Source organism: Mobula birostris, chromosome 8 (assembly GCF_030028105.1).
Source record: "Mobula birostris isolate sMobBir1 chromosome 8, sMobBir1.hap1, whole genome shotgun sequence".
Classification (NCBI taxonomy): Eukaryota; Metazoa; Chordata; class Chondrichthyes; order Myliobatiformes; family Myliobatidae; genus Mobula; species Mobula birostris.
The window spans coordinates 153,665,171-153,693,111 of record NC_092377.1 but is presented as its reverse complement, the minus strand read 5'-3'; the positions used below and the strand labels follow the sequence as shown (position 1 = coordinate 153,693,111).

At 46.7% G+C, this 27,941-nt stretch overlaps 1 protein-coding gene across 2 annotated transcripts in view; it reads right to left on the bottom strand.

Annotated features, from left to right (window-relative positions):
- Positions 1-27,941, bottom strand: part of sema4c (sema domain, immunoglobulin domain (Ig), transmembrane domain (TM) and short cytoplasmic domain, (semaphorin) 4C) — a 133,335-nt gene that overhangs the window by 68,881 nt on the left and 36,513 nt on the right. The window contains exons 2-3 of one of the 2 annotated variants that reach the window (XM_072266568.1): positions 27,439-27,537; positions 23,461-23,723 (exon numbers count right to left, since the gene is read on the bottom strand). In XM_072266568.1, the coding sequence (XP_072122669.1) occupies positions 23,461-23,575 (115 nt within the window). In that variant the 5' untranslated portion in view covers positions 23,576-23,723; positions 27,439-27,537. The remainder of the gene's footprint in view (positions 1-23,460; positions 23,724-27,438; positions 27,538-27,941) is intronic. The other variant, XM_072266569.1, reaches the window with a different exon arrangement.

Here is a 27,941-nt window from a genome sequence, read left to right as displayed (position 1 = left end):
TATTATTATACATTGCATTGTACTGCTGCTGCAAAAATAGATTTCACTTCATATGCCAGTGATATTAAATCTGATTTGATTTAATGTACTGGTGTATGGAGTGATCTGGATGACCTACAAGGCTTTTCACTTTACCTTGGTACAAGTGGCAATAATAAACCAGTATCGATAGATTGAGTTGGTATTGGCAAGCTGCCTTAAACTGCTGTAGTCTATGTGATGAATGTTCATGCATTGGGTAAGGAGTCACAGGATCCGAACCCCATTGCTGAGGGATGACAATTCATTCCCGAATCAGGAAAGCGCAAAAGTAGGACAGGGAAGTGTCTTCTAACGTAGAGTTTGCATGTTGGAAGTGGGTATTTAATTAGTCCCGTAATACCTTGCCTCACCATGCACCATAACCTGCAGCCTTGGTGTACTAATGAAGGGAGAGATGGGCAGGAGGATTCGAGCACGTTGCTCCATCCTGGATGGTGTCAACACAACCAATCTTGGTCTAGAACAGAGGCTCCCAAGCTGCGGCCCCCGGACCCCTGGCTTGACGGTACTGGTCCACGGCATAAAAGAAATGTTAAGTACCCCTGCTCTAGGCTGTAGTTACAAACACGAGATGATCTGCAGATACTGAAAATCTAAAGCAACACACGCAAAATGCTGGAGGAACTCAGCAGGCCAGGCAGCATCTGTGGAAAAGAGTAAACAGTCGCTGTCTCGGGCCAAGACCCTTCATCGGGACTAGAAAGATAGATAGATATACTTTATTAATCCCAAGGGAAATTTGGTTTTGTTACAGCCGCACCAACCAAGAATAGAGCGTAAATATAGCAATACAAAAAACCCCAACAGATAAACAACAAAATGCAAACTATGCCAGATGGAAAATAAGTCCAGGACCAGTCAATTTGGCTCAGGGTGTCCCACCCTCCACGGGAGGAGCTGCACATTCGATGGCAGGAACGACCTCCCGTACCACCATGTTGTATCACAGTGGAATGTGGCCGAAGTCCAACAGTAAAAAGTTCAACATCCAGTCTGCAAACACGTTCCTCGATCGTAATATGCCCCGGGAAGAAGGAGAAATCAATTGTAACACTGCCAACTGTTGTGTTCCGATTGAAAGATCTACTCAAAGTGAGACCACCTTCACCTTATACCACAGCTGTGAAGACTTTTCAAGATCATTTCACAAAGGCAAAAATATAAATTCCCCATTCCCTCCGCCTCCCCCCCACCATATCTTTTTAGATGCGGTTTGATTGGATTTTCATTTCCATTTGAAAAGCTAAAACATGCAGATGCCTGTCATCTGAAATAACATGAAAAAATGCCGCAGCTGATTGTGCTAATGCTGGCCGGTTTAGCGAGCAGAGCGGCGGACACCCCTGCTGAAATCTGGAGGAAAACACACGGAGGATGCAGAGGGGGATCACAAAGGCGAGGAAAGAGGACCGGGTCGAGACAACAGAGACTTATGGAGAAGAGGAGTTCGGTGGGTAATAAAATGGACGAGTTCACGGTGCTAGCCAGGCGTCAGAGAACATTTCGGGAGTGCAGTGTCATGAGCTTCACTGGAACCGTGCTGCACGAGGACATACCCCATCAAAACTTCTCCATGGACGGCTTCCAGACCGTTCGGGCTGACCGGAAGTGCACTGAGAGCGGTAAGCGTAAAGGAGTTGGGTGCTTACTGTTCTGGTTAACAACAGATGGTGCAATCCGGCTCATATTACAATCGAGGAACATGTTTGTAGACCGGATATTGAACTTTTTACTGTTGGACTTCGGCCACATTCCACCGAGATTCAACACTGGGCGGCATGGGATGTCGTTCCTGCCTGTGGCCATCGAACTTGCAGCTCCTCCCGTGGAGGGTCAGACACCCTGAGCCAATAGACTGGTCCTGGACTTTTTTCCATCTGGTATAGTTTGCATTTTGTTGTTTGATTGTTTGTGGTTTTTGTATTGCTATATTTATGCTCTATTCTTGGTTGGTGCGGCTGTAACGAAACCCAATTTCCCTCGGGATTAATAAAGTATACCTATCTATCTATCTATCAAAAACTCAGTGGATCAGGCAGTGTCTGTGGAAAGAAACGCCAAGTTAATCATCATGGTGAAACAATAACTGCTGTACTTTCTATAGCTGGAACCTCCAAAACTTCTATTTTTAGTTCATTACTAGCTCCACTGCATGAGGAGTACCTCAACTTGTTGTTTGTAGACCTGACCAAACGGGTCACTACACCTCCATTTCATTCTTGCCGCCGGTTCAAACCAACATGCCCTGTAACAGGTATTCCCAGCTGCTGTTACTGGCAAGACATCATGTCTCCGGGCTGTTACCAGTGTTGCTCCTCCCATAAACCAGGATATTGGATCAAAATGCTGTTAAACCTGTTACTGTTTCAGAATGCTAGCAGGTAATCCCCATGTTGAGAGGAAGGCCCTGGGGCCTTACAGCCAGAAGGATGGTAACCGTAAAACAGCTGAGAATGGCAACTCGGCAGTGTTTCAGGCTGGAAATCACACCCAGGTATCAATTACCTTCCACATAAACCATTGGCCAAAATCCTTATATGTACCTCACTTCTGAGAATCCATTATTGGCAAGAACAATGACTGCCATAAAGTTTTTTTTTCCTCTACAAGCTTCCCATTAACAGATCTGCCAGGTTACCATGCAGCGCAGATGTTACCTGAGAAAATGCCAGATCAAAAATTATGACAAACTAAACATCTTGATCGCTGGATGAAAATTCTATCTGCTAATCACCTCCCTGCCAACACAAAGCGAGGTGACACTCGCACAGTCCTCGCTAATTTGATTTGATGCACACGTCACATTTCACTGGAATTATGCTTCAATGTATATATAACAAATAAAGCTAACATTTAATCTTTTATGTTTAAAAGGACTCAAGAGCAGTTCACAGGCAGAGGTCTGGGGGGGTCTATTCGCTATCTTGTAAAGAATTTTCAAACCAGTTCACTTAGGTCAAACAACGCGGCCATCTCTTTTCAACACTCGGCAGGTAGCCCTGTGGAGGTTTACCTCTGTTGTGGTTTAGGCTCGTCTCCAATCCACCCCACTTGGCTGCAGCCACAACAAAGCAACAAACAGAGGGGGAGAAAAACCTCCGCAGTATATAGAAGCCAGGCCATCTCTGCCTGGGTTTTGTATACAAGTCCAACACCGCGTGCAAGTCCAGCCCCATGGAAGACAAGCCAACTCGTCTTCCCGCTTGGCAAAGGTGGAAGAAATATCAGACAGAAAATAACCATCAAACTGGTTATTTCTGCCCCTCGCTCATGATGGCTAATCAGAGAGGAGAGGCAGGATGTGCAGAAGGTAGGTAAATGGAAAAGATCCCAGGATAAAAAAAAAGGGGACGGGGAATAACACCTCTGGAAAATTGCTTAGAGAATTCCTTGGAAAATTCTGGAAAATTCTTCAGAGGGTATCGACGTAGAGGGTGGCAGATGTGCAGAGAAAGCCAACAGAGAGTGTGGTTGAGCTGGGCACAATTGCAGTACCTAAAGGAAATTTGGACAGGCAAATGGGACAAGCTTGGATTGACATCTTGGTTGATGTTGACAAGTTGGGCATAAGAGCCTGCTTATAATTCTCTGACGTTGGGAGATCTTTCATACTGGGCTCGGACACTTCATATGATCACAAATAGGAGCTGCCATTCCCCACACTGATGGTAATCCATGGACATGGAGATCATGGCAACACATCCACCACTGCGTGGGATGGGAGGCAACATCTGCTTAATTCAACTCAGTGCAGTGACCAAGAAAGTCTCTTGAGGAACAGTCTTGACCGCATATGTTTTGATAACATTTTACACAAGTCAGTGAGATCATTGATAATGTAAACTTAGCTTTGAGGCTGTGGGAGGTCTGCGGAATCTACAGTCAATGACAGATTCTCTCCACAGATCTCAGTGCAATGTACTCACAAAATTCAGCTGAAAACCTCAGCACCGAGGATTCAGGAGCATCTATTGAACACAAGGAAAGTGTGCATCTTGACAGTGATGAAAACCATGGCTCATGATCTTCTCCTTTCTGACTGAGCCTTGCCCAGCTGGCATCTGCAAAATGGCAGCTGCCCACACTCCTGGCCACAATCCCATCAAATCTCTGTGCAGACAGGATGAGAATGGAGCTGGACTCTATGGCAGAGACTGCTGCAGTTGCCAGCTCCCTCAGGTGGACATTGAATATCTTATGCCCATCTGAGGAACATAGCTAATTGGCTGCATCACCATCTGGTATGGGGCGGAGGGGGGGCAGCTACTGCACAGGACCAAAGCAAGCTGCAAAGAGTTGTCCACATAATCAGCTTCATCATGAGCACAAGCCTCCAGCGTATCCACCTCCAAGGAGGGAGCGATGCCTCAAAAAGGTGGTATCTGTCATTAAGGGCCCCCATCACCCAGGCCATGCCTTGTTCTCGTTGTTCCTCAAGGTTGTTGTAGTAGGGGTAGCATTGGGGGTAAGTTCTCACTATCTATTAAATGCTCCAAATGCTGTGTACCTCAAATAGCCTCTGACAACCACATCCAGCTCCCGGACTTCATGTGTGGCTTAGCTACTAATTCCCAGCGGAACCATTTCTACTGACAGGAGAAGAGGCAAAAGTGAGTTGCTGGCACCTCCAAACCCGTCACTTCGGGCAGATGGGGGTCGTCAGCCATGGTTGGCAGCTCATCCAGAAGGAAAACTCTGATCTCAAACCTCTGCTGCCTTGTGGCTATACACGGGGAAGGCTTTGGGGTAAAATCCAGAGCTGGAGTCCCTGAGGCAGTCCGATGTTGAGTTCAGCGCAGACTGGCATCTCCTGCGATGCTGCTGGTACCAGGCTGTATCGGTCTCTGCCGTTCCTTTGGGTTCATCAGATGTACTGAGAGGGAGAGCTTGCTCTCCATAACGTACTGCCATGGCTTGCATATCCAGACAGCTAGGACGCAACCTCCCCGGTCGACCTTAACCGACGGAGGCCACAACATCACTGCCACCATCAAAAAGGCAGCACAGAAGCCAGAAGGCACGCACGCAATGATTCAGGAGCAGCTTCATTCCCTCATTCCCCTCTGCCATCCAGTTTCCAAATGGACATTGAATCCATGAACGTTACCTCACTACTTGTTTTATTTCTATTTTCACACTTATTTAAATTAACTATTTAATGTATATACTTACTGCAATTTAGTTTATTTGCGTTCTCTCTATTATCATGTATTGCATTGTACTGCTGCAGCAAAGTCAAGAAATTTCACAGCATATGCTGGTGATATTAAACCTGATTCTGACAACACAGAATAGGAAAGGAGCCCTTGGTGTCCTGCCTTATACTTATCCTTTGAAGGAGACACTGAAGACTGTCATCATATTGCTGATGATGGGATATGAGCAAAACTAAGCCTCTGTACTTCTAACAACACTCTTATATGCTGCTTTTTCATTTATTGGACCTGGCTGGTGGTGTAGTGGCATCAGTGCCGGACTTCGGGACGAAAGGTCCCGAGTTCGAATCCAGCCGGCTCCCCTGCACGCTTCCCATCCGTGCTGGGTTACGAGCTGGTGATCTCTCTGGAAACTCACTCGGCAGAAGGCAATGGCAAACCACTGCTGTTACTTGCCTCGTACGCGGTTCCCCACTACGTCAGAGAGGCGTGGAGGGAAATCGTCCGCTGACCGGAGAGACTCCGGATACCACGTACTTTTCCTTTTATTCACTTCGAGATCATTCGTTTGTTATGTGGCGTCTCGTGAGACGTGGGTGATCATGGTCTTTCCATGACCATAATTGTTCTTGGCAAATTTTTCTTCAGAACTGGTTTGTCATTGTTTTTGCAAGATGAGTGACCCCAGCCATTATCAATACCCTTCAGAGATCATCTGCCTGGCATCAGTGGTCGCATAACCAGGACTTGTGATGTGCACCAGCTGCTCATAAGACCATCCCACCACCTGCTCCCATGGCTTCACAGGACCCTGATCAGGGGCTAAGCAGGTGCTACACCTTGCCCAAGGGTGATCTGCAGGCTAGCAGAGGGAAGGAGCGCCTTACACCTCCTTTGGTAGAGACGCATCTCCACCCCGCAACCCAGTTACATTCATGAGATACAACATGGAAAAAGGTCTTTCTGGCCTAACAAGCCCATGCCATTCAATTACACCCATGTGACTATTGAGGAAGCTCAGCCTGCTCTTCTTGGGCAGCGGCAGTGTGAAAAGTGAGTACTCACAGGGCTGGAGGGCTGGAGGGATAGGCCTTCTTCAGCACCATTTCTTGAAGGGAACCATTGAGGAACTATGCTTGGAGACTTCAGGTGACAACCGATGACAACACCACCCAGGAGGCACTTGGTCCCCGGAGCTTTGGAAGATGCTAGAGATTTTAAACAGGAACTGCTCTTTTAAGGTAAAGCTCTCACACAGCTTCTCATTAGAGCAGGAGTTCCCAGCCTTTTTTATGCTATGGACCCTTACCATTAACTGAGGGGTCCTGAGAGGCAGGCCACACTCAAAACCCCCCAAGTGCCTGCCTCAGAAGGGGGGAAGCTGGTCGCATTGTTGTGTGGATTTACTGCAAAATGGAGCACCATTGGCCAATTTCCTCCCCCATGTGTATGGCTCAAATGGTTGTTCCATTCAATAGTACGTGAGTTAGAATCTACTATTAATGTAAAGCCCTACAGTGTCAATAGTAGAATCAGGTTTATTATCACTGACATATGTTGTGAAATTTGTTGATTGTGGCAGCAGTACAGTGCAATACATAAAATTGTTATAATTTACAAAACTATATAAAGATCAATAAAAGTGCAAAAAAGTAGCAAAGTTAGGAGGTAGTATTCATGAACTGAACACTAGTGTTCAGAAATTTGATGGCAGAAGGGTGGAACTGTTGAGTGTAGGTGTTCAGGGTCCTGTACTTCCTACCTGATGGTAGCAACAAGAAGAGGGCATGTCCCGATTGGCAGGGGTCCTTAATGGGTGAACAGTGATCGGTGACAGGCGTTTCAACTATACAAGCCTCCACCACATAGTCCAACCTACTCTCACCCAAAGTCCACACGGAGGCTTCACAGGATTGTGATCAGGAGTCTGGCCAGATGACACTTGCCAAATTCAACCCGGTTGAGGCTCAGTCCAGAAAGGGGGTGGGGGGGGGGGGGGGGAATCAAAACTGAGATCTTTCTGTGCGTCAGTATCCACTCACTGCTGCAACTTCATACTCTTAGTGGCCACTTTATTTGGTACACCTGCCTGTTAGTGCAAATATCTAATCAGTCAATCATGTGCCAGAAACTCAATGCAGAAAAGCGTACAGGCAGGGTCAAGAGGTTCAGTTGTTGTTCAGACCAAACATCAGAATGGAGATGAAATGTGATCTAAGTGACCTTGACTGTGAAGTGGTTGTTGGTGCCAGATGGGGTGGTTTGATTATCTCAGAAACTGATCTCCTGAGATTTTCACACAAAACAGTCTCTAGGGTTTACAGAGAATGGTGCAAAAAAAAACCCAAAAAGCACCCAGTGAGTGTCATTTCTGCTGAGAAGTCAGAGGTGAATGGTCAGACTGGTTCAAGCTGACAGGAAGGTGACAGTAACTCAAGTAACCACAAGTGCAGAAGAGCATCTCTGAATGCACAACACGTCGAACCTTAAAGTAGATGGGCTACAGCAGCAGAAGACCATAAGCATACTGCATGTGCTTAAAATAGTAGAGCTGAAATAACAGAGACCACTTACTCAATCTTGCCCCTACATCACACTAAAATTATAACTGCTGCCAGCGTCTGCAAATAAAGATGCCTCGGGACAGAATAGTAATTTCACAGATGGACACCCTAAAATGCATGGGCATTTAAAAAAAAAAATTCAATGATGTCTGCAGATCTCTTGAAACCTTGGCAACAGGCAAGATCACTGACTAAACAGCTGCTGGCAAAGAAAATCTGCTAGAACAACAACTGACTTCAGTTAGCAGCTGGATGGCCTTGTATGGATGTGGACAGGGAAGCACAAAATCCAATACAGCTCCGAGGCCGCTCCACCACAATGAGGTCATGGGCAACCCAGAGCCATCTCAATCCCTTGGTATCCGTGAATCTATTGATCTCGCCCTCGTACGGGCTCAGTCACAGAACACCCGCGTCCTTCTGGGTGGGGGGGGGGGGTAGTATTCTAAATAAGACCAATTTCTCTTTTAAGTTCCCCACTCAATCCCTTATCCCAACCACTTTGCTCCTGGTTCAGAGAATTGTTACAGGAAGGGGGAGTTCCTTCAACGTGTTACTCCCACTCTGCCCCTTTGTAGGGCAATCCTGCCAGTCCCATTCCTGCCCTTTCGTCCTCCTTTCACCCATCCAGTTACTTTTAAAAATCCTGGGTGGATACTGCTTCTCCGAACACCATCAAAAAAAAAAAGCAAGTTGTAGAGCATCACCCATTCTCTGTACATCAAAACTCAGCCCCAGACCCACATTTTTCAAACGCATGGTCTTAGAACTAATAGCAAGATAACGAGAGGCATTGATCGTGTGGATAGTCAGAGGCTTTTTCCCCAGGGCTGAAATGGCTAGCGCAAGAGGGCATATTTTTAAGGTGCTTGGAAGTAGGTACAGAGGAGATGTCAGAGGTGTTTTTTACGCAGAGAGCAGTGCGTGCGTGGAATGGGCTGCCGGCGGCAGTGGTGGAGGCGGATACGATAGGGTCTTTTAAGAGATTCCTGGATGGATACATGGAGCTTAGAAAAATAGAGGGCTATGGGTAAGCCTAGGTAGTTCTAACGTAAGGACATGTTCGGCACAGCTTTGCGGGCCGAAGGGCCTGTATTGTGCTGTAGGTTTTCTATGTTTCTACCTACTCTACCTAAAATCATCTCTACTTATCTGAATGCATCACGATCTTTTATAATCCAAACTAAATCTCAGTGACATACAGCATTCCTCCCACATTCCAAAGATGTATGGCTTATTGTATTCTTTGGTCACCTGGGTGTAATTGGGTAGTACAGAAAGGCCTGTAACCCTGCTGAATCTCTAAAAAAGATAGGTAAAATGCTGGAAGAACTCAGGAAACTGGGCAGCATCCATGGAGGGGGACAAACAGTGGATGCTTTGGGCTGAGACCCTTTATCAGGACTAGAGAGGAAGGCGACAGAAGCCAGAATAAGATGGGAGGAGGTGGAGGAGTGAGTACAAGGTCCAGGTGAGGTGGAAGGTGGGTGGGTAGGAGGACGGATGAAGAAAGAAGCTAGGAGGTGATAACTGGAAGAGCTAAAGGGCTGAAGAAGAAGGAATCTGACAGATGACAGTGGACTATGGAAGAAAGGAAAGGAGGAAGGGTACCAGAGAGAGTTTATAAGCAAGTCAGGAGATAAAGGGGTGGGAAGGTAACCAGAATAGGGGAGTGGAAAAAGAGAGAAGGAGGAGCGGGTGATAACTAGAGTTAGAGAAATTGATGTTCATGCCATACGGTTGGAGGCTACCCTATATTAATGCACTTGTTTTCCCACACTTGGATACGACTAGAATGTTACATAGGTTTCATCTCCTAAGATACAGAGAAAGGTTGAACAAGTTGGGTCTTTATTCTTTGGACCATAGAAGGTTGAGGGGGGACTTGAAAGAGGTACTTAAAATTATGAGGGGGATAGATAGAGTTGACGTGGATAGGCTTTTTCCTTTGAGAGTGGGGGAGATTCAAACAAGAGGACATGAGTTGAGAGTTAAAGGACAAAAGTTTAGGGGTAACATGAGGGGAAACTTAAACAACAGGAATTCTGCAGATGCTGGAAATTCAAGCAACACACATCAAAGTTGCTGGTTGAGGGGGAACTTCTTTACTCAGAGAGTGGTGGCTGTGTGGAACGAGCTTCCAGCAGAAGTGGTTGAGGCAGGATCGATGTTGTCATTTAAAGTTAAATTGGACAGCTACATGGACAGGAAAGGAATGGAGGGTTATGGGCTGACTGCAGGTTGGTGGGACTAAGTGAGAGTAAGAGTTTGGCACAGACTAGAAGGGCGGAGATGGCCTGTTTCCGTGCTGTAATTGTTATATGGTTATACCAGTCACCTAGGAGGAAAGAGCGACTTGCAGAGACCGATTAGCATATCAAGCCGCACATCACTGGCTTGTGGAAGGAAATCAAGACACTCGGAGGAAACCTACAGTCATAGAACGTGCGAACTCCACCCTATGCTGGGATTGAACCTGAAAGTCTGGCATTTTGAGGTAGCAGCACTATCCACTGTACTGCTCTGCCACCCTGTTCTCCTCGTAACCTTCTCTGCTCCAGGAGGAACCTCAGATGGTCCAGCGTGATTTCACGGTTGAAACCCCCCCCCCTTCTTTGAACTTCTGTTTCTGGATTCTCCAGCCTGAGAAACCCACCTTTCAGCCTCTTTCCACCTAGGCATCCCAGAATCATTCAATGAGATCTCCACTTTGTGACAGATTAAACATAACAGAAACAACCATGGTTTAGTAGAATGGAGGCCAAATAACTTAACGAGCAGCATCAATCATAGGACCATGATATAGAGACATATTTGCATCCCACCATAGAAGTTATGGAATTTAAACTGTAAGCTCATTTTAACCCTTTTCCAAAAGAGTTTTATTCAGTGATTAAAATATCAGACACCTATGACATTACAGTACTTCATGACACACACTTCTGACTGACTGGAGTGAGTAAGTGACTGACTGACCGGAGTGAGCAACCAACTGACTGACCAATTGACTGGAGTGCGAGACTTTAAGAGACATTTAGATAGGCACAAGAATGTGAGGAAAATGAAAGGATACAAGACCATAAGATGTAGGAGCAGAATTAGGCCAAATGGCCCATCAAGTCTGGTCTGCCATTCAATCATGGCTGATCCTTTTATTTTTACCCTCCTCAGCCCCACTCCCTGTAACCTTTGATGCCGTGTCCAATCAAGAACCCATCAAGCTTTGCCTTAAATACACCCAACGACCTGGCCTCCACAGCTGTATGTGGCAACAAATTCCACAAATTCACCACCCTCTGGCTAAAGAAATATCTCCACAGCTCTGTTTTAAACTTACGCCCCTCCATCCTGAGGCTGTGACCTCTGGTCCTAGACTCCCCCACCATGGGAAACATCATTTCCACATCTACTCTGTCTCGGCCTTACAACATTCGAAAGGTTTCAATGAGATTACCCCTCCCCATCCTTCCAAATTCCAGTGAGCACAGACCCAGAGCCATCAAACATTCCTCGTACGATAACCCTTTCGTTCCCGGAATCATCCTTGTGAACCTCCTCTGAACCCTCTGCAAAGCCGGCACATCTTTTCTTAGATGAGGAGCCCACAGTACTCAACGCGAAGCCTATCAGTGCCTTTTAAAGTCTCAGCATCACGTCCCTGCTCTTGTATTCCAGACCTCTTGGACATTGTGCAGGCAGAAGAGAAGAGCTTAGTTAGCCAGTTGATTACTAACTTAATTGGTTCAACATAACATTGTGCGCCTGTTCCTGTGCTGTGCTGTTCTGTTCCAAATCATCAGGGTACCGCTGCGTTTGGCGGGTGTGTGGCTTGACTCATCGCTGTGCTGGCAGGCACACTTACAGCTGGCAATAACATCTTGCCAGCCGCAACACCGTACAGGGCTGGAAGCTGCCAGTTCACTGGCATCTCCAATAGGGCGCCGTGTCGCATCCTAATGCCTTACAGTTGTAAGCTGCCTCCTTCATGCTTGCAATTATCCGAGAAGCTTCTGAAATGAAAACCACAGCACCAGTCTGAACACAGCACCAGTCTGAACACAGCACCAGTCTGAACACAGCACCAGTCTGAACACAGCACAGTCTGAACACAGCACCAGTCTGAACACAGCACCAGTCTGAACACAGAAGTCTGAACACAGAACAGTCTGAACACACAGAACAGTCTGAACACACAGAACAGTCTGAACACACAGAACAGTCTGAACACAGAACAGTCTGAACACAGAACAGTCTGAACACAGCACCAGTCTGAACACAGCACCAGTCTGAACACAGAACAGTCTGAACACAGAACAACAAAGGGACCGCAAGGATTAATTTTTACTCATCCAGGCCTAATTAAAAATTTGGGTAGTGTAATGGGCAGCACATGCTCTGCTTCCCCTCTGTGGCCCCAAAGCAGGTAAATGAAACTTCCTGTGAAATCTCAGGGCCTTCTCATACACGCTCCCACCGTGTCTGGCCCGCCAGCGATGGATTTGGACCAGTTCTGGTTTCAATTAAATGCCGGAGGAACAGAAATTTTACAATAATAACCGTCCTTCATGCAGAAGGTCAGAATGAGAATCAGAATAAGATTTAATATCACTGGGATACGCTGCGAAATTTGTCGCCTTTGAGGCAGCAGTACATGCAATACATAATAGTGGGGGGAAAACCTGCGAATTCCAGTAAGCACATACAAAATATTTCAATTAAATTAGTGCAAACAGAAATAAAAAAATAGTGAGGTAGTGTTCATGGGTTCAATGTCCATTCAGAAATCTGATGGCAGAGGGAAAGAAGCTGTTCTTGAATTGTTGAGTGTGTGTCTTCAGGCTCCTGTACCTCCTTCCCAATGAGAAGAAGGCATGACCTGGGTGGTGAGAATCCTTAATGATGGACGCCAACTATTTGAAGCATCACTCCTTGAAGGTGTCCAGGATAATACCAGAGGCTAGTGCCCTTGACGTTAAAAGTCCGCCACGTCGCCTTTTTCGTCACTTTTTATCCCTCCATTCCCTGCATGTTCATGTTCTAACAAACTCTTAAATGCCACTAACATATCTGTTTCTGTCACTTGTCCTGGAAGTCCATTCCAGGCAACAACCATTCTGTAAAAAAGATCCTACCAAACATCTCCTTTGAAAATTCACCCTCTTGTCATCAATGCAAGTCCCGCTGTTCTTGGCATTTCTAGATTCTTACTGTCTACATTATCCATGCCTCTTAAAATTTCTATAAACTTCTTTCAGGTCTCCCTTCCACCTCTGACATCCCAGAGAAAATAACGCAAGTTTATTCAACCTCTCTTTATAGTTCATACGCTCTAATCCAGATAGCGTCCAGGTAAACCCTTTCTGTACCCACTTCATCTGCCCAGTAATGTTCACCATCGTTATGTGCCATGTCATATGACATGGACGATCATGGTCCTATCCATGGCCATGATCGTTCCTGGCATATTTCCCAATGCCGCCTTCTGGGTAGTGTCTTTCAAAGACGGGTGACCCCAGCCATTATCAGTACTCTTCAGAGATTGTCTGCCTGGCGTCAGTGCTCTTGTGATGTGCACCAGCTGCTCATACGACCATCCACCACCTGCTCCCATGGGCTCACGTGACCTGATCAGGGGTTAAGCAGGTGCTACACCTTAGCAGAGGGAGGGGGCACTTTACACCTCCCTTGGTAGAGATGTATCTCCACCCCACCACCCAATCCTGTAATGATGCAACCAAAAATGTACAAAGTTGTGTACAGCAACTTCTTTACTCTTGTGTTCAGTGCCCCGACCACTGAAGGCAAGTATAACATACACCTTCTTCAGAGCCCCATCTACCAATCTAGCCAAAAGGATCTCCTGAAGCAAAAGACGTTACCCTGCGCTATAGGCCTTTATAAATCAATGTATTGAGTGCAGGAGATGGGACGTTATGTTGAAGTTGTATAAGACATTGGTGAGGCCTAATTTGGAGTATTGCGTGCAGTTTTGGTCACCTACCTACAGGAAAGATGTACATAAGGTTGAAAGAGCACAGATTTAATTTACCAGGATGTTGCCTGGTCTGGAGGACATGAGTTATACGGAAAGTTTATGACCTTATTCCTTAGAACGTAAAAGATTGAGGGGAGATTTGACAGAGGTATACAAAAATTATATTGGGTATAGATAGGGCAAGTGCAAGCAGGCTTTTTCCACTGAGGTTTGGTGGGACTACAACCAGAAGCAATGGGTTAAGGGTGAAAGGTGAAAAGTTTAAGGTGAACATGTGGGGTAACTTCTTCACTCAAAGGGTCGTGAGAGTGTGGAATGAGCTGCCCACACAAGTGGTGCATACGAACGTAATCTCAAAATTTAAGTGAAGTTTGGATAGATACATGGGTGGTCAGGGTATGGAGAGCTCTGGTCCCAGTGCAGGTCACTGGGAGGAGGCAGTTTAAATAGTTTTAGCATGGAATAGATGGGCCAAAGGTCCTGTTTTTGTGCTGTATTTTTCTATGACTCTATGCTGTACCACCCTTGGGGGTATTTAATGGATACCTGTGCCATTTAAATGGCATTTTACACTGTATCTATCTTGTGCATTTGATATAACTGGTAGCTTGATCCTACATCTAACACAGTATATACTTGTGGGACAATGTAGAGGAAATATTTTTTCCCGTTTCTAATCAACAGCGTACCCAAGGAAAAATACAAAACTTATGTTGACAACCTCACAAACGGCAAAATCAAGCACAAAAGAGAAATCCTGAGTTGGTGTTTTCTGTGAGTGTTTCCTTCCACACCCTTTCCAGTTTGCTGCTGTACTCTCCCATAGCGAAACAGGAAATATTATTTCCCGAGGACTCCCGCCCGCTGCCAGTTTACTGGCAGTTGGGTCGCCTGTTTGTGTTACAATCCAGCTTCTCATGAATGGTTTGTAATATCAGCCAGCTCTCTGAGCCTCATACACAACAGCCAGATGCAAAGCGTACACACTGGCGTGTATCCTTATGGCTGGGAGCCCCGTAATGTTCGGTCAGAAATGCACTGAACAACTCCACTGGAGACGATCAGACCATGGTTCTCTTCCTGCTATTTCCTTGTGTCAAGGACTCCTTGGAGTCCCTCCCTCCCCATCACATGAAGACAAGATTAATCTCTTCGTCCATTTTTTCCTCCAAATATAACCTGGCCAGACCCATGTTTGACTATCCTAATGCACTGCAGAGCAGCCTTCCTAATTCCACCCTCTGTAATGTGGTCTCTCAAAAGTGCTGCCTCACACGAGAGCTCTGCTTCCTAACCACACTGGAAAAAATATCTCCTTTTTAAAATTCACTAAATTTTCAGATCCCACCACGGTTCTCACCCTCTGTATCGGTGAACTTTCCTGTATTCCTGCAGCAGTGTCCTTTCAGATCTAGCCTCCCAATAACCACATTTAATCACTGGACCGCTGGCAGCCAGGCTTTCTTCAGTGACAAACCTAAAACCTCTTCACCTTGCTTCCATTCTTCCCAACATTCCTATGTCCTTGACGTCTGCCCCATTACCCGACTCGGTGCTGGTAACAATCGTGCGAGCAACTTCGTGTCAGTCGGATGGCATCACTGCTGGGAAATTTATTCTCCTTTCATCAACAGTATGTTCCTTCCTGAGGTGAACTCCCATTCCTCACTGAAACATAGGAGAATGAGGGGAGATCCTACAGAAGTATATAAAATTGGAAGGGGTATAGATAGGGTAAATACATGACAGGCTTTATCCCCTCAGGTTGGGGGAGAACTAGAGGCTTATGATGAGAGGTGACATAGTTAAGGGGAGTCTGAGGGGGACAAGGTGGTGAGAGTGTGGGACGAGCTGTTAGCACAACTGGTGGATACCGGTTCAGTCGTAACATTCAGAGAAGCTTGGGAAGGGAAAGGATGGGGGAGATTAGGCAGAAGACAAGGCTGATGCAGACCTAATAGGCCAAAAGGCCTGTTTTTGTGCTCTACAACTCTAAAGCCTTTGTATCCCATGGTGCATCTGATCCTGAGCTTTACCGAGTGTCTGAACATACCAATAACTTTCTTACTCCCGGTCTAGTTCTCCTCCTCAGAGAGGGAACGAAGCCAGTGCCATTTACTGATGACCATGGAACTGCTTGGGGTCATTAAGCTCTGCAAATTACAGATAACCTGCTTTATGGAAATCTGACTTTATGCAAATTCACCCATTTATTTTTAAAAGTACTTTTCATGATGGTAAATAGCAATTTATCATGAATTTATTATCAGAGTTGGGATCAAAGCAGCGTCAAGGCAGAGTTGTGGCTTCCCTGAGGGCGAGGAAAGTCCCGCTGTCTGATCAGCCTAAGCACCAGGCGAATCCGGCAGCTCCAGGCCCCAGAGTGAGGAACAATGTTCCCTCTCTCCCTCTAGCTTGATGGCTTTTATTTTTGGGTTCTTTTGGGTTTCCTTGCTTTGTGGCTGCCTGCAAGGAGACGAATCTCAGGGTTGTATAATGTATACATACTTTGATAAATGTACTTTGAACTTTAATAATGGTGTTTCATGGGGTTCATTACTCACTGAAGATAATACATATTCCATTAGTTTAATTATGGGTAATGACAGGGTGAATATTTGATGAAATTAAATCATACCAAGTGTACATAGTAATATGGTCTGGGTAACTATTGAAAATTGACTGATCTAACCTATGGAGAATTGGTTTACAGATGGCCCTCAGCAACAGAATCTAAAGTAACCTGGGACTTACAGTACTGTGTAATCAGAATCAAATTCAGATTTATGCCTTGAAATCCATTCTGCTGAAGGGTCTTGGCCCAAATCGTCGACTGTGCTCTTTTCCATAGATGCTGCCTGGCCTGCTGAGTTCCTCCAGTATTTTGTGCGTGCTGCTTAGATGATTTCCAGCATCTGCATATTTTACCGCTTGTGAATGCCATGAAATTTGTTGTTTTACGTAAGAAATGCAATTATATAAAAATATTTTTGTAAAGAAATTATATAATAACAATTATTATTATAATTGATTGCTATGGTAACATAGTAGTTAGTGAGATGCTATTACAGCTTGGGATGTCAGAGTTCAATCCCAGCATCCTCTGTAAAGAATTTGTTCTTGGACAAATTGTAACAGTTCTTGTCCACATGTTACGGTACATCCTGCCTGATTTTTGGGGGGGCACGGAGAGGTCAAAGCGATTGTTGAGTGGCCAATGAGTGTATGTGTTTGTGGTCTTCCGCGGCTGTAGCCCAGTTACTTCAAGGTTCAAAGTGTTGTGCGTTCAGAGATGCACACACTTAGTGGGGTTATTTGAGTTACCCTCACCTTCCTGTCAGCTTTATCCAGTTTGACCACTCACCTCTGCTCTCTCTTATTTATTAACACGGTGCTTTCGCTCACAGTACGGTTACTTGTTGGATTTATTTTTCTGTAAACTCTTAAAACTGTTGTACATGAAAATCCCAGGAGGACGGCGGTTTCCGACCACCACCCCATCTAGCACCAACAATCATTCCACAGCCGGAGTTGACTTAGATCCCATTTCTGATGTTTGGTCTGAACAGCAACTGAACCTCTTGTCCATGTCTGCACGCTTTTATGCATTGAGCTGCTGCCATGTGATTGGCTGATTAGATATTTGCATTAACGAGCTGCACCTAATAAAGTGGCCACTGAGGTGGCAGATTGAAGACATGAGTAAGAGGGTGAATGGCTTTGGGTGATGGGAGTAGGGCCAGGGGGAATCATTGATGTGCGGAAGGAACAGTGAGAGAGGAGAGGGGACCATGAGAATGGAAGCCATCATTAAACATCCTGTCAGTTGTGCAGATGGAGAGGGAAGCAGATAATGAGTTCACTGTGGTGATGATGCTTCCCACAGCGACGTGAGGTAACACATCAAATTCCGAAATCATGTTTGGACATCAGAGAAACAGCAGTGCCAAACAAAAAAAAATCATCTCAACCTGGCCTCCCATTTTTCTCCTCTCAAGTTCTGATCCAGGGATCATCGACCAGAAGTATCAGCTCCGTTTCTCTTCCCTCACATGTGGCCTGACCTGCTGTACGCTTCCAGCATGTTCTGATCTTTATTTCCTTTGATTTCCAGTAAACCCCAGATTTAACCGTAGCCTAATCACGAGACAACTTAGAATGACCAGTTCATCGACTAATTTTGGACTGTGAGAGGAAACCGTAATAGCCGGAGGAAACCCACCCTTTCCCTGGGGAGGAAGTACTTTATACTCTATAGTTGCCAAACAATTGATACTAGAACGTACAATCATCATAGCGATATTTGATTCTGCGCTTCCCGCTCCCTAGATTACAAATCGATAGTAAATATTAAAATTTTAAATTATAAATCATAAATAGAAAATAGAAAAATGGAAAGTAAGGTAGTGCAAAAAAAAACCGAGATGCAGGTCCGGATATTAAAATTAACATCTGCCTCATTTAAGCACACGGCCCTAGTATTAGAAGGTTGGTGACACATGAAACAGTGATCCTTTAGGAGGACAATGAGTAATAACAGATCCAACGTGGAATTCTCCTTGCTTGGGTATCAAGGCCACAGCTGTTTGTTCTAAATCCAGCATGCAACTCATGTTTCACAAGGACTACTTTTCTGAGAGTGTTCTTCCACAGCAATCGAAAGCAGATGTTAGCTGAGGAAGAAGCATGACCCTTGGGCCTCACAGCAGCATTGGCGCAGATGAAACTGCCAAGCACCTGCACTTGATAGAAGTGGTCGGCCTACTAAGTTCAGCGAGCAGTGCTGGAAATCAACAGACTCCAGCTGCAACAGGAAAGAGTGAACATCTCCACACACGCATACCGTGGGTGGCGATCATCACACTGGGGTCCACGAGGTAAACCGGGGATTCGCTTCCCTTCTCCTTCGGCGGCAGCACAGAGGCAGGTGTGGGAAGCACAGAACGCTGAGGGAGGGGGCAGGGCACGCACGGCGGGGAAGGCAGCATGTGCGTGCACATTTGACAGGGCACCGCATGTGATCATACAAGAGGAACAGGGCAGGAGGCACACAAGCAGGATAGAGAGGATCTGGGGGTGCACGTACCCAAGAGTTGGAGCATGAGGGAATAGGCACACAGAGGGGGAGGGTGAGAGCAAGAGAGACAGGGAAAGGAAGAAATTTCAGAAGGGAGAAGGACAGGAAAGGACAATTCTGAAACAGTGAACTGGTCTGGCTTTTAATCACGGAGTACTGTTCCTAACGATGAACATATGCCTTCGTAAATTAAATCAACCCTGCAGCAAGCCATATTATGGAGTTTTTGGGAAAGTCTGAAAACATGCCCCTCGGCTGACCTGAGGGTCACCTACAGAGTCATTAAGCAAACCAACTCATACTCACTCTAGCCAAGGAATGGCTGAAGCAGCCCCCCATACACATATATACACACACACACACACTTAGATACCATTCCAGTCAGCTGAAAGTTATATTCTTTGCATATAATTATAGGCTTGAAATCATAAACTGGCAGAGGCACTCTGTAATTTGAAAAGAGATTAGGAACATGACATACAAGCAGATCTTCACTCAACTAAAAAGCACAAGATTTTTGGCTGAGGTGGGGGTTGCTACTGGTAGTCAGGAGTGAACCTCCATGAGCTCATTTCAGGAGTCTTGGCCAGTAAGTGGAATAATAGGTGGGTGTTTATTCTGAGGGGGTCAGGGATGGTTTGAACGAGTGTCAACAGTCACGACCCGAGCACAGAGGACTATGCACCATGAGCCCTGGCTCAGTTAAGCAGGTTGCATGACTAGGTCTGACGGGAACAGTCAATGGGAAAGAGATGGGCTTTGAATAAGCAAACTCCATTGGTGTAGCTTTGGAAGTGTTACAAAGTGGAATGCTGTATTTAGTGCACGATGTTTTTTAGGACGGCACAGTAGCGTAGTGGTTAGCACAACGCTTTACAGTACCAGCGACCTGGGTTCAATTCCAGCCACTGCCTGTAAGGAGTTTCTACGGTCTCCCTGTGGCTGCATGGGTTTCCTCCAGATGCTCCAGTTTCCTCCCACAGTCCGAAGATGTACCGGTAGGTCAATTAGTCATTGTAAAGTGTCCCGTGGTTAGGTAGGGTTAAATCGGGGGGATTGCTGGGTGGCGTGACTCAAAGAGCTGGAAGGGCACATGCTGTATCTCTCAATAAATAAATTCTCCAACAGGACCTTACAAGAGTTCAGGAACTCCACAATCCCCCAATGCTTGCCAAGTGCTTCTCCTTAACATCCACCTTTTCGAATTGTGCTATTCCATCCACTTCCTCCAGCCTAAGGAAGGCTTAGCATTTGGAAAGGACCACCTGTTAGGCTGGTGGAAATGGCTTCAACAATACTGGGGAAGTAACGGAGAAGGGCAGACTATTGAAAAGAGATTGTTAAAAGCTTCCACAAACCTGGATGAATGAAACAATAGCTTTTCACACAGTTCCATGGGTGAGATAAACTAAGTACTTGGCTTTTTCGTACAATGTGTTGAAGACTTCACTCTCTTGTTACAGTATTTGTTTCATTATTAATTAAACCTGACTCGCTTTGCCAAGCAGCAGAACACTTAACTTGTTTGCAGTTAGCGAGTTCATTGCGTCGAGGGAGCTATACTTGTCCCCTATCTAAAGCATCTATTAACTTGTAGTGCCTCAGTGAGATTTCAATTCAACGATGTCACAGTATTGAGCTTTCTGTTTGGCTCAAATAATATCCGTGGGAGCTAGATTCCTGCAAGGCACGGTGTGCGAAGGGAGGCAGGGAAGCAAGAGTACCAGAGAAGTAACACTCCACTGTGGATCTTTAGCAATGTGGAGAAATGGAGGGATCTTCGGATTAACATACACAGATCCCTTAAAGTTGCCGCACAAGAGGAGAAAGGGCGAGTAAGGAAGGTGTCTGGTGCGTTGGCCTTCACTAGTCAGGAGAACTGAGCTCAAGGCCGTGAGGTAATGTTGCAGCTCTACACAAACCTGCCTAGACAACTCTTGAAATACTGCACTCAGTTCTGGTCACCTCATTATAGGAAACACGTGGAAGCTTTGGAGCGGGTGCAGTGGAGATTTACAAGGATGCTTCCTGGATTAGAGAGCTCGCCTAATGAGGTGGTGTTGAGTGAAGGCGGATGAGAGGTCACTTGTATAAGATGACGAGGCATAGATAAAGTAGGCAAGTGGACAACCAGACTTTTCCCTAGGGCGAAATTGGCTAATACAAGAGGGCGTAATTTCAAGGTGATTGGAGGATTGTATAGGGGGATAGAACTCAGGGATAGTTTTTTTTTTGTTTGTGTTGTTTGTTTTTTTTTACACACACACACACACACACACACACACACACACACACACACACACACACAGAGTGGTGAGTGCATGGAGTGGTGGTAGAGGCAGGTACATTAGAAACATTTAAGAGACTCTTAGATAGGAACATGAATGAGAGAAAAGGAGGACTATATGGATGGGGTTAGATTAATCTTGGGAGTAGGTTAAAAGGTTGCAACAATTTGGGGGCAGAAGGGTGCTGTACTATTCTATGTTCTTTGTTACTCCCCTGGCACCTCCCGCCCATCCCAAGAATGTCAGCTGCCCCAGGACCCATTACTGCCTCCCCCATGTCGCACAGGCACAGCCCTGTCCGCCTCCACGCCAGCAGCAGCCAGTGCTCCTTTCATCTACTGATCCACTGGCTTCGCACATTCAGCCCCTCCTCTGTGCCTCACTTCCCAAAATCAAGATTGCAGATGCTACAATGTGGAGCAGAAAAGGGAACTCAGCAGGCCAGGCAGCACCTATGGGAAAAAAGCACAGACGACGTTTCGGGCCAAGATCCTTCAGCAGGACCGGAGGAGAAAAAAAAGCTGAGGAGTAGATTTAAATGGTGGTGGGAGGGGGAGAAAGAAACGCCAGGCGGAAGGTGAAATTTGGAGGGGGAGGGATGAAGCAAACAGCTGGGAAGTTGATTGGTGAAAGAGACAGAATCTCCCAATACCGCTTAGCCGAGCATCTACACTCCGTCTGCCAGAACAAGTGGGCTCTCCCAGTGGCCACCCATTTTAATTCCACTTCCCATTCCAATATGTCCATCCATGGCCTCCTCCACTGCCGGGATAAGGCCACACTCAGGTTGGAGAAACAACACTTCATATTCCATTTGGGTAGCCTCTAACCAGATGACATGAACATCGATTCCTCAAACTTCCAGTAATGCCTCCACACCACCGCCCACCCCCCCCATCAATTCCCATCCTCTTTCCTTCTCTCATCTTATCTCCCTGCCTGCCCATCGCTTCCCACTGGTGTTCCTCCCCCTTTTTCTTTCTTCCATAGCCTTCTGTCTCTTTCACCAATCAACCTCCCAGCTCTTTGGTTCATCCCTCCTCCTCCAAATTTCACCTTTCACCTGGTACTTCTCTCTCCGCTCCTTTCAAATCTACTCCTCAGCTTTTTACCTCCAGTCCTGCTGAAGGGTCTCGTCCCGAAACATCAACTGTACTTTTTTCCATGGATGCTTCCTGGCCTACTGTGCGTGTCGCTCGGATTTCCAGCATCTACGGACTTTCTCTTGTTTAAGAAGGGAAACTATCTGCTGGGGGAACTCAGCAGGTTGGGCAGCATCAAGAGAGGCAACAGGACAGCCCATATTTCAGGTTAAGGCCCAAGATACTGCTGGATTTGAGGACCTGAGTGACGGGGAAAGGTTCAACAGGTTAGGACTTTATTCCTGGATAGTAGCAGAGAGAGTGATTTGGTAGAGGTATTTAAGATTATGAGGGGAAAATCGGTAAGGTAAATGCTAGCAGGCTTTTTCCGCTGAGATTGGTGAGACTAGAACCAGAGGTCATGGGTTAAGGGTGAAAAGTGAAATATTTAAGGGGAATATGAGGGGGAAGCTTTTTTCACTCTGAGGGTGGACAGAGAGTGAAATGAGCTGCCAATGCAGGTTTGATTTCAATAGTTAAGAGAAGATTTGATAAGTACATGGACAGGAGGAATATGAAGGGCTATAGTCCAAGTGCAGGTCGAAGGGACTTGGCAGAATGAAAGGGATGTCACAGTAGCACAGTGGCTAGTGCGAAGTTGTTCCAGCTCAGGGCGGAGTCTGGAGTCCAATTCTCCCTTCCTCTGTACGAAGTTTGTACGCCCTTCCCTGTGAGCACGTGGGTTTCCTCCGAGTGCTCCGGTTTCCTCCCACATTCCAAATACGTACTGGTTACTCGGTTAATTGGTCATTGTAAATTGTCCAGTGGTTAGGTTAGGGTTAAATAGGTGGGTTGCTGGGGCGGTGCGACTCGTTGGCCTGTTCCGCACCGCGTCTCCAAGTAAAATTAAAAAATAAAAGAGTTTGGCACAGAGTAGACGGGCCAAAGGGCTGAGTTTCTGTGCCGTAGAAACTAGAAACGACATTCACTTCACCACCAAATTCACTCTGCAACCAGCAGAACCTTCTTCTGGAACGCTCTGTCTGTTCCCACTCTTTCATCGATGCTTTTAAAAGACCCGGGATGAGTATCTGCTAACCGCCTGCTGTGGTAATGTTCCAAGCATGGGTATTTCCCTCCCCCTATTTTGCCTCACATCAGGCACGCTCTTTAATTCGGCTTTAGTTCTCAACTGGACGGCTGCCCTGGGGCACTCAGAAACAATTACAGGAACAAGGCAGAGGTTTGTGACTTACCATCGTGCCTCACAGTCTTGCGTGGTATTGTGTTCCAGCCGCTGGTCTGGGCTAAATGAACCAGCGCCACGATCACCAGGTTGCAAACCAGGGACCTGGGAGCCTCAGCAGCCATCTCTTCCGACTCCCCCCGCCCCCGAGAGCCAGACAACTTCTCGACGCGATGGCCCTCGCCGCCTCCAAACTCTGCACGTCGCTGGAACAGCTGGAGCGGGAGGCGAGTGACGCTGATGGGCCTCAGCTGTTGTCAACAAGCACAGGATCTGTGGAGGAGGAAACAGATGGGTATATCAACACACAAACGTGAGAGAGCAGAGGCAGGAAGCCAATCTGGGTCCAGCAGGACCTTTCTATTTAGAGAGAGTGCACGTGGCTATCCTAAAAGCCCTCCCAGCATACCCCACGAGGAAACAAAGAGGGACAGGGGATCAAAGTGCAAAGTAAGTTTATTATCAGAGTACGTATACATCTCCACATACAACCCTGAGATTCATTTTCCAGCGGGCCTACTCAACAAACCTATAGAATAACAGGATCAATGAAAGGTCAACCAGTGCAGAAGACAAAAAACTGTGCAAATGCAAATATAAATATAAATAAAAGCAATAAATAACAAGAACATGAGATGAAGAGTCCTTGAAAGTGAGGTCAATGCTTGTGGGACCATTCCAATGATGGAGCAAATGAAGTTATCCCCTCTGGTTCAAGAGTCTGAAGGTTGAGGGGTAGTAACTGTCCTTGAACCTAATGGTGTGAGTCCTGAGGCCCTTGTACCTTCTATCTGATGGCAGCGGTGAGAAGAGAGCATGACTTGCAGGCCTCCCCAGCACATCCCCAGACGGCAAATCATACACGCAAGAAAATCTGCAGATGCTGGAAATCCAAATAAATCACACAAAATGCTAGAGGAACTCAGCAGGTCAGGCAGCATCAATGGAATGGACAAGTCGCAATGAAGGGTCTTGGCCGGAAGAGCCGAATGTTTACCCCTTCCCAGCATTTTGTGTGTGTTGCTTTCTCAGATTGTGTTGGGTGCTAGTGCAAATGACGCATCCCACCGTATGTTTCCAAGTACACAATTTTTAAAAATCTACCTAATCTTTTGAAATTCCCTCACAGCTTTAAAAAAAAGTTTCATCCTCAGAAGATACACAATTCCCTCTTGATAATTACTTCCGAATCTGCTTACAACTCCCCTGCAGGCAACACATTTCGCATCGCAGGAAGTGCAAGAGTTAAGAGCAAATCCTCATCGTGCCTCTCCGCAGACATTGTGCCAATTAGCTTTGAACTGCTTTTCAGCAGGCATGTACTCTGCCAGAGCTGCAAGTACCCATCGAATCCACATCAATCCTCCCGGCTCTCAGAGGGAAACAGTGCCAGCTTTTAGGAGGCACGAGGCAGACCATACCGAGCAGATCAGCGGCAATAAAATGTGCGGGGCAAAGAGAGACTTCCTTCCAACCCCGGCGTCAAGGAGACTGGAGAAAGGCTGCACTCACAGAGCAACGCACACATTAGCAATGCCTACCCCTTCATCAGGACCCACCCTACTGTCTTTTATCGTGCCAACCAGTTAAACCACTGTAGGGGATGAAAGGCAGTGTTGTGATCTTATCTCCACATCAGTCTTCTTTGGTGTGAGGGTGCAGAGGGAGCTCAACACACTGCTTCACGTGAAACCAATCAGACCTGGAGGCCATTCAGCCCTCTGGGTCTCTACTGGCCCCCCAGCAGAGCATATCCCACCAGTTATTTTCTTTTCTCATGTCCCTGCACCCCTGAAACTTGTTCACTCTTGCATAGAACAGCACAGGCCCTTCAGCACAAGATGGTGTACTGACCTTTTAACCTACTCCACAATCGCTCTAACCCTTCCTGCCCAAACAGCCCTCCATCTGCTTTCACCCATCCGCTTATCCAGGAGTCTCTTAAATGTTTCTCATGTAAAGAGTAGCTTTATTTATCACATGTATCTCAAAACATACACTGAAACGCAGCATTTGCGTCAGTGACCAACACAGTCCGAGGATGTGCCGGGGGCAGCCTGCAAGTACCGCCATGCTTCCGGCGCCAACAGAGCGCATCCATAACTCAGTAACCCCAACATACAAGTCTTCTGAATGTGGGGGGGAAACCACAGCTCCCAGAGGAAACCCATATGGTCACGGGGAAAACCTGCAAGCTCCTCATAGACAGTGACAGAAACCAAACCCTGATCGTTGGCACTGTAAAGCACTACACTAACCGCTGTGTCATCGTGCCACCCAATGTATCTACCTCTACCACCACCCCTGGCAGCGCGGGCACTCGCTTTGCTCCTTGTCGTATGACATGGGCGATCATGGTCTTTCCGTGACCATGATCGTTCTTGGCAAATTTTTTTTCCACAGAAGCAGTTTCCCATCGCCATCTTCTGGGCAGTGTCTTTACCAGACGGGTGACCCCAGCCAAGATCAAAACTCTTTAGAGATTGTCTGCCTGGCATCAGTGGTAGCATAACCAGCACCAGCTGTTCATACGAAACATCCACCACCCGCTCCCACAGCTTCAGGCGACCCTGATTGGGGGGCTAAGCAGGCGCTACACCTTGCCCAAGGGTGACCTACAGGCTAGTGGAGGGAAGGAGCACCTTACTCCTCATTTGGTAGAGACGCATCTCCACCCCGTCACCCAGAAAACGTCCATCACATGTCCATCAAACACCCACCCACTGACCATCCCCACCCTGACCACCGCCTCCCTTTGTCACTCCCCTCTACTACAGGGTAATGTACTGTGGCCAATTAGCCCAGCAACCCCACCATCATGGTAAGAAATAAAACTGGAACAGAAGAGGGATTCCTACCCCCATCTCAATGAGAACCAGCAAACTCCACACAGACAGCGCCGGAGGTTGATCTTGAACCGCTGTCCCTGAAGCTGAGAAACAGCAGCACTAACCACCTCCTGACTACGTCATTGCGTTGTCAAAGGAAAAAGTTACTTCATTGATATCCAGCTGATATTCAGAGGTCATGAAGTACAGCTTTTCCCACCACTCTCCCTACACTTGCCCCTTTATGACCTCCTAGTGACCTTCACGGCTGCGACGACCTCAACGTATACGCCGGCACGTGTGTTGCCCACTTGTCTCAGTCTCTCCACGTAGGACAGTACAGGAGTCAACTGGCCCTTCATCCCACAACGTGCTGAACATAAATTCAAATTAGACCAAACCTCTTCTGTTTGCACATAACCCACATCACTCCCCTCCATGCACATTTGTGTCTCCCTCTCACAGCCTTTTAAACGCCACCCTCGTACCTGCACCCAGCCTGTCCCTGGCAGCCCATTCCAGCACCCACCGTTCCAATAATAAAACTTGCCCAGCACATCTCCTTTAAAAGTTTCTCATCTAGTCCTTGACATTTCTATGCTGGAAAATAGACACTGTGTACCATATCCATACCTCTCAAACTTATAAACTGCTATCAGGTCTCCCCTCAGCCTCTGACACTAGACCAGTGTTCCCCACCTTTTTTTCATGGACCCCTACCATTAACTCCATGAACTCCAGGTTAGGAACTCCTGCTCTACCTGAGTTTGTACAACCTCTCCTGGTAGCTCATCCCCTCTAATAGGACATAGAAATCTACAGCACATTACAGGCCCTTCAGCCCACATTGTTGTGCCGACCATGCAACCTACTCTAGAAACTGCCTGGAATTTCCCTACCACATAGCCCTCTATTTTTCTAAGCTCCATGTACCTATCTCTTAAAAGACCCTATTGTATCCACCTCTACCACATGCATTCCACGCACCCACCACTCTGTGTGAAAAAAATTACCCCTCGTACCTACTTCAAAGCACCTTAAAACTATGCCCCCCTCATGCTATCTGGATAGTAACCTCTACCGCACCCTTTACGAAAAGCCCCCACATCCTTCCTAGGAGGGGCAGCCAGAATTGTGCACAATAAAGGTTCAGTTCTTACCTCACCCTCAGCAGGGCCTCACAACTGGTCTTCAGCTGCTCCACTGCCCAGACGCCCACAAAAACACTTCCTTCAGTCTCCAAGCGCCTCAGACCGAACCTAGTGACACAGGCAGAGCAAGACAGGAGGTCCTGGTTAACTCACAGACAGATAGAGGCTCTGCAGCCAAGACCTCATATCTAGTCTGTCTCAAGTCCCAACAGAGCAATCTAACATGAATGCTCAGCAGTGAGATCACTCCTGTCGTTAAAGCACTCGCCCTTTACATTACTAGGAGCAGCTCCCCAAGGAGCACATCCCCCTTGTGGGCATGACGTACTGGAGATAAATTAGATCATGGCCTGTCCCCGGTTACATCATCTCTGCCGTTTCCTTGGAGTTCGCACCATATCACAACGCCACATTGTCATGAGAGTGAGAAAAGGATAAATGCGATTTCCCGGGCAAGCTTCTCACCACCTCTGCTGCATATTCTGGCCAACTCGTGCGCTCCCCTCCTATTC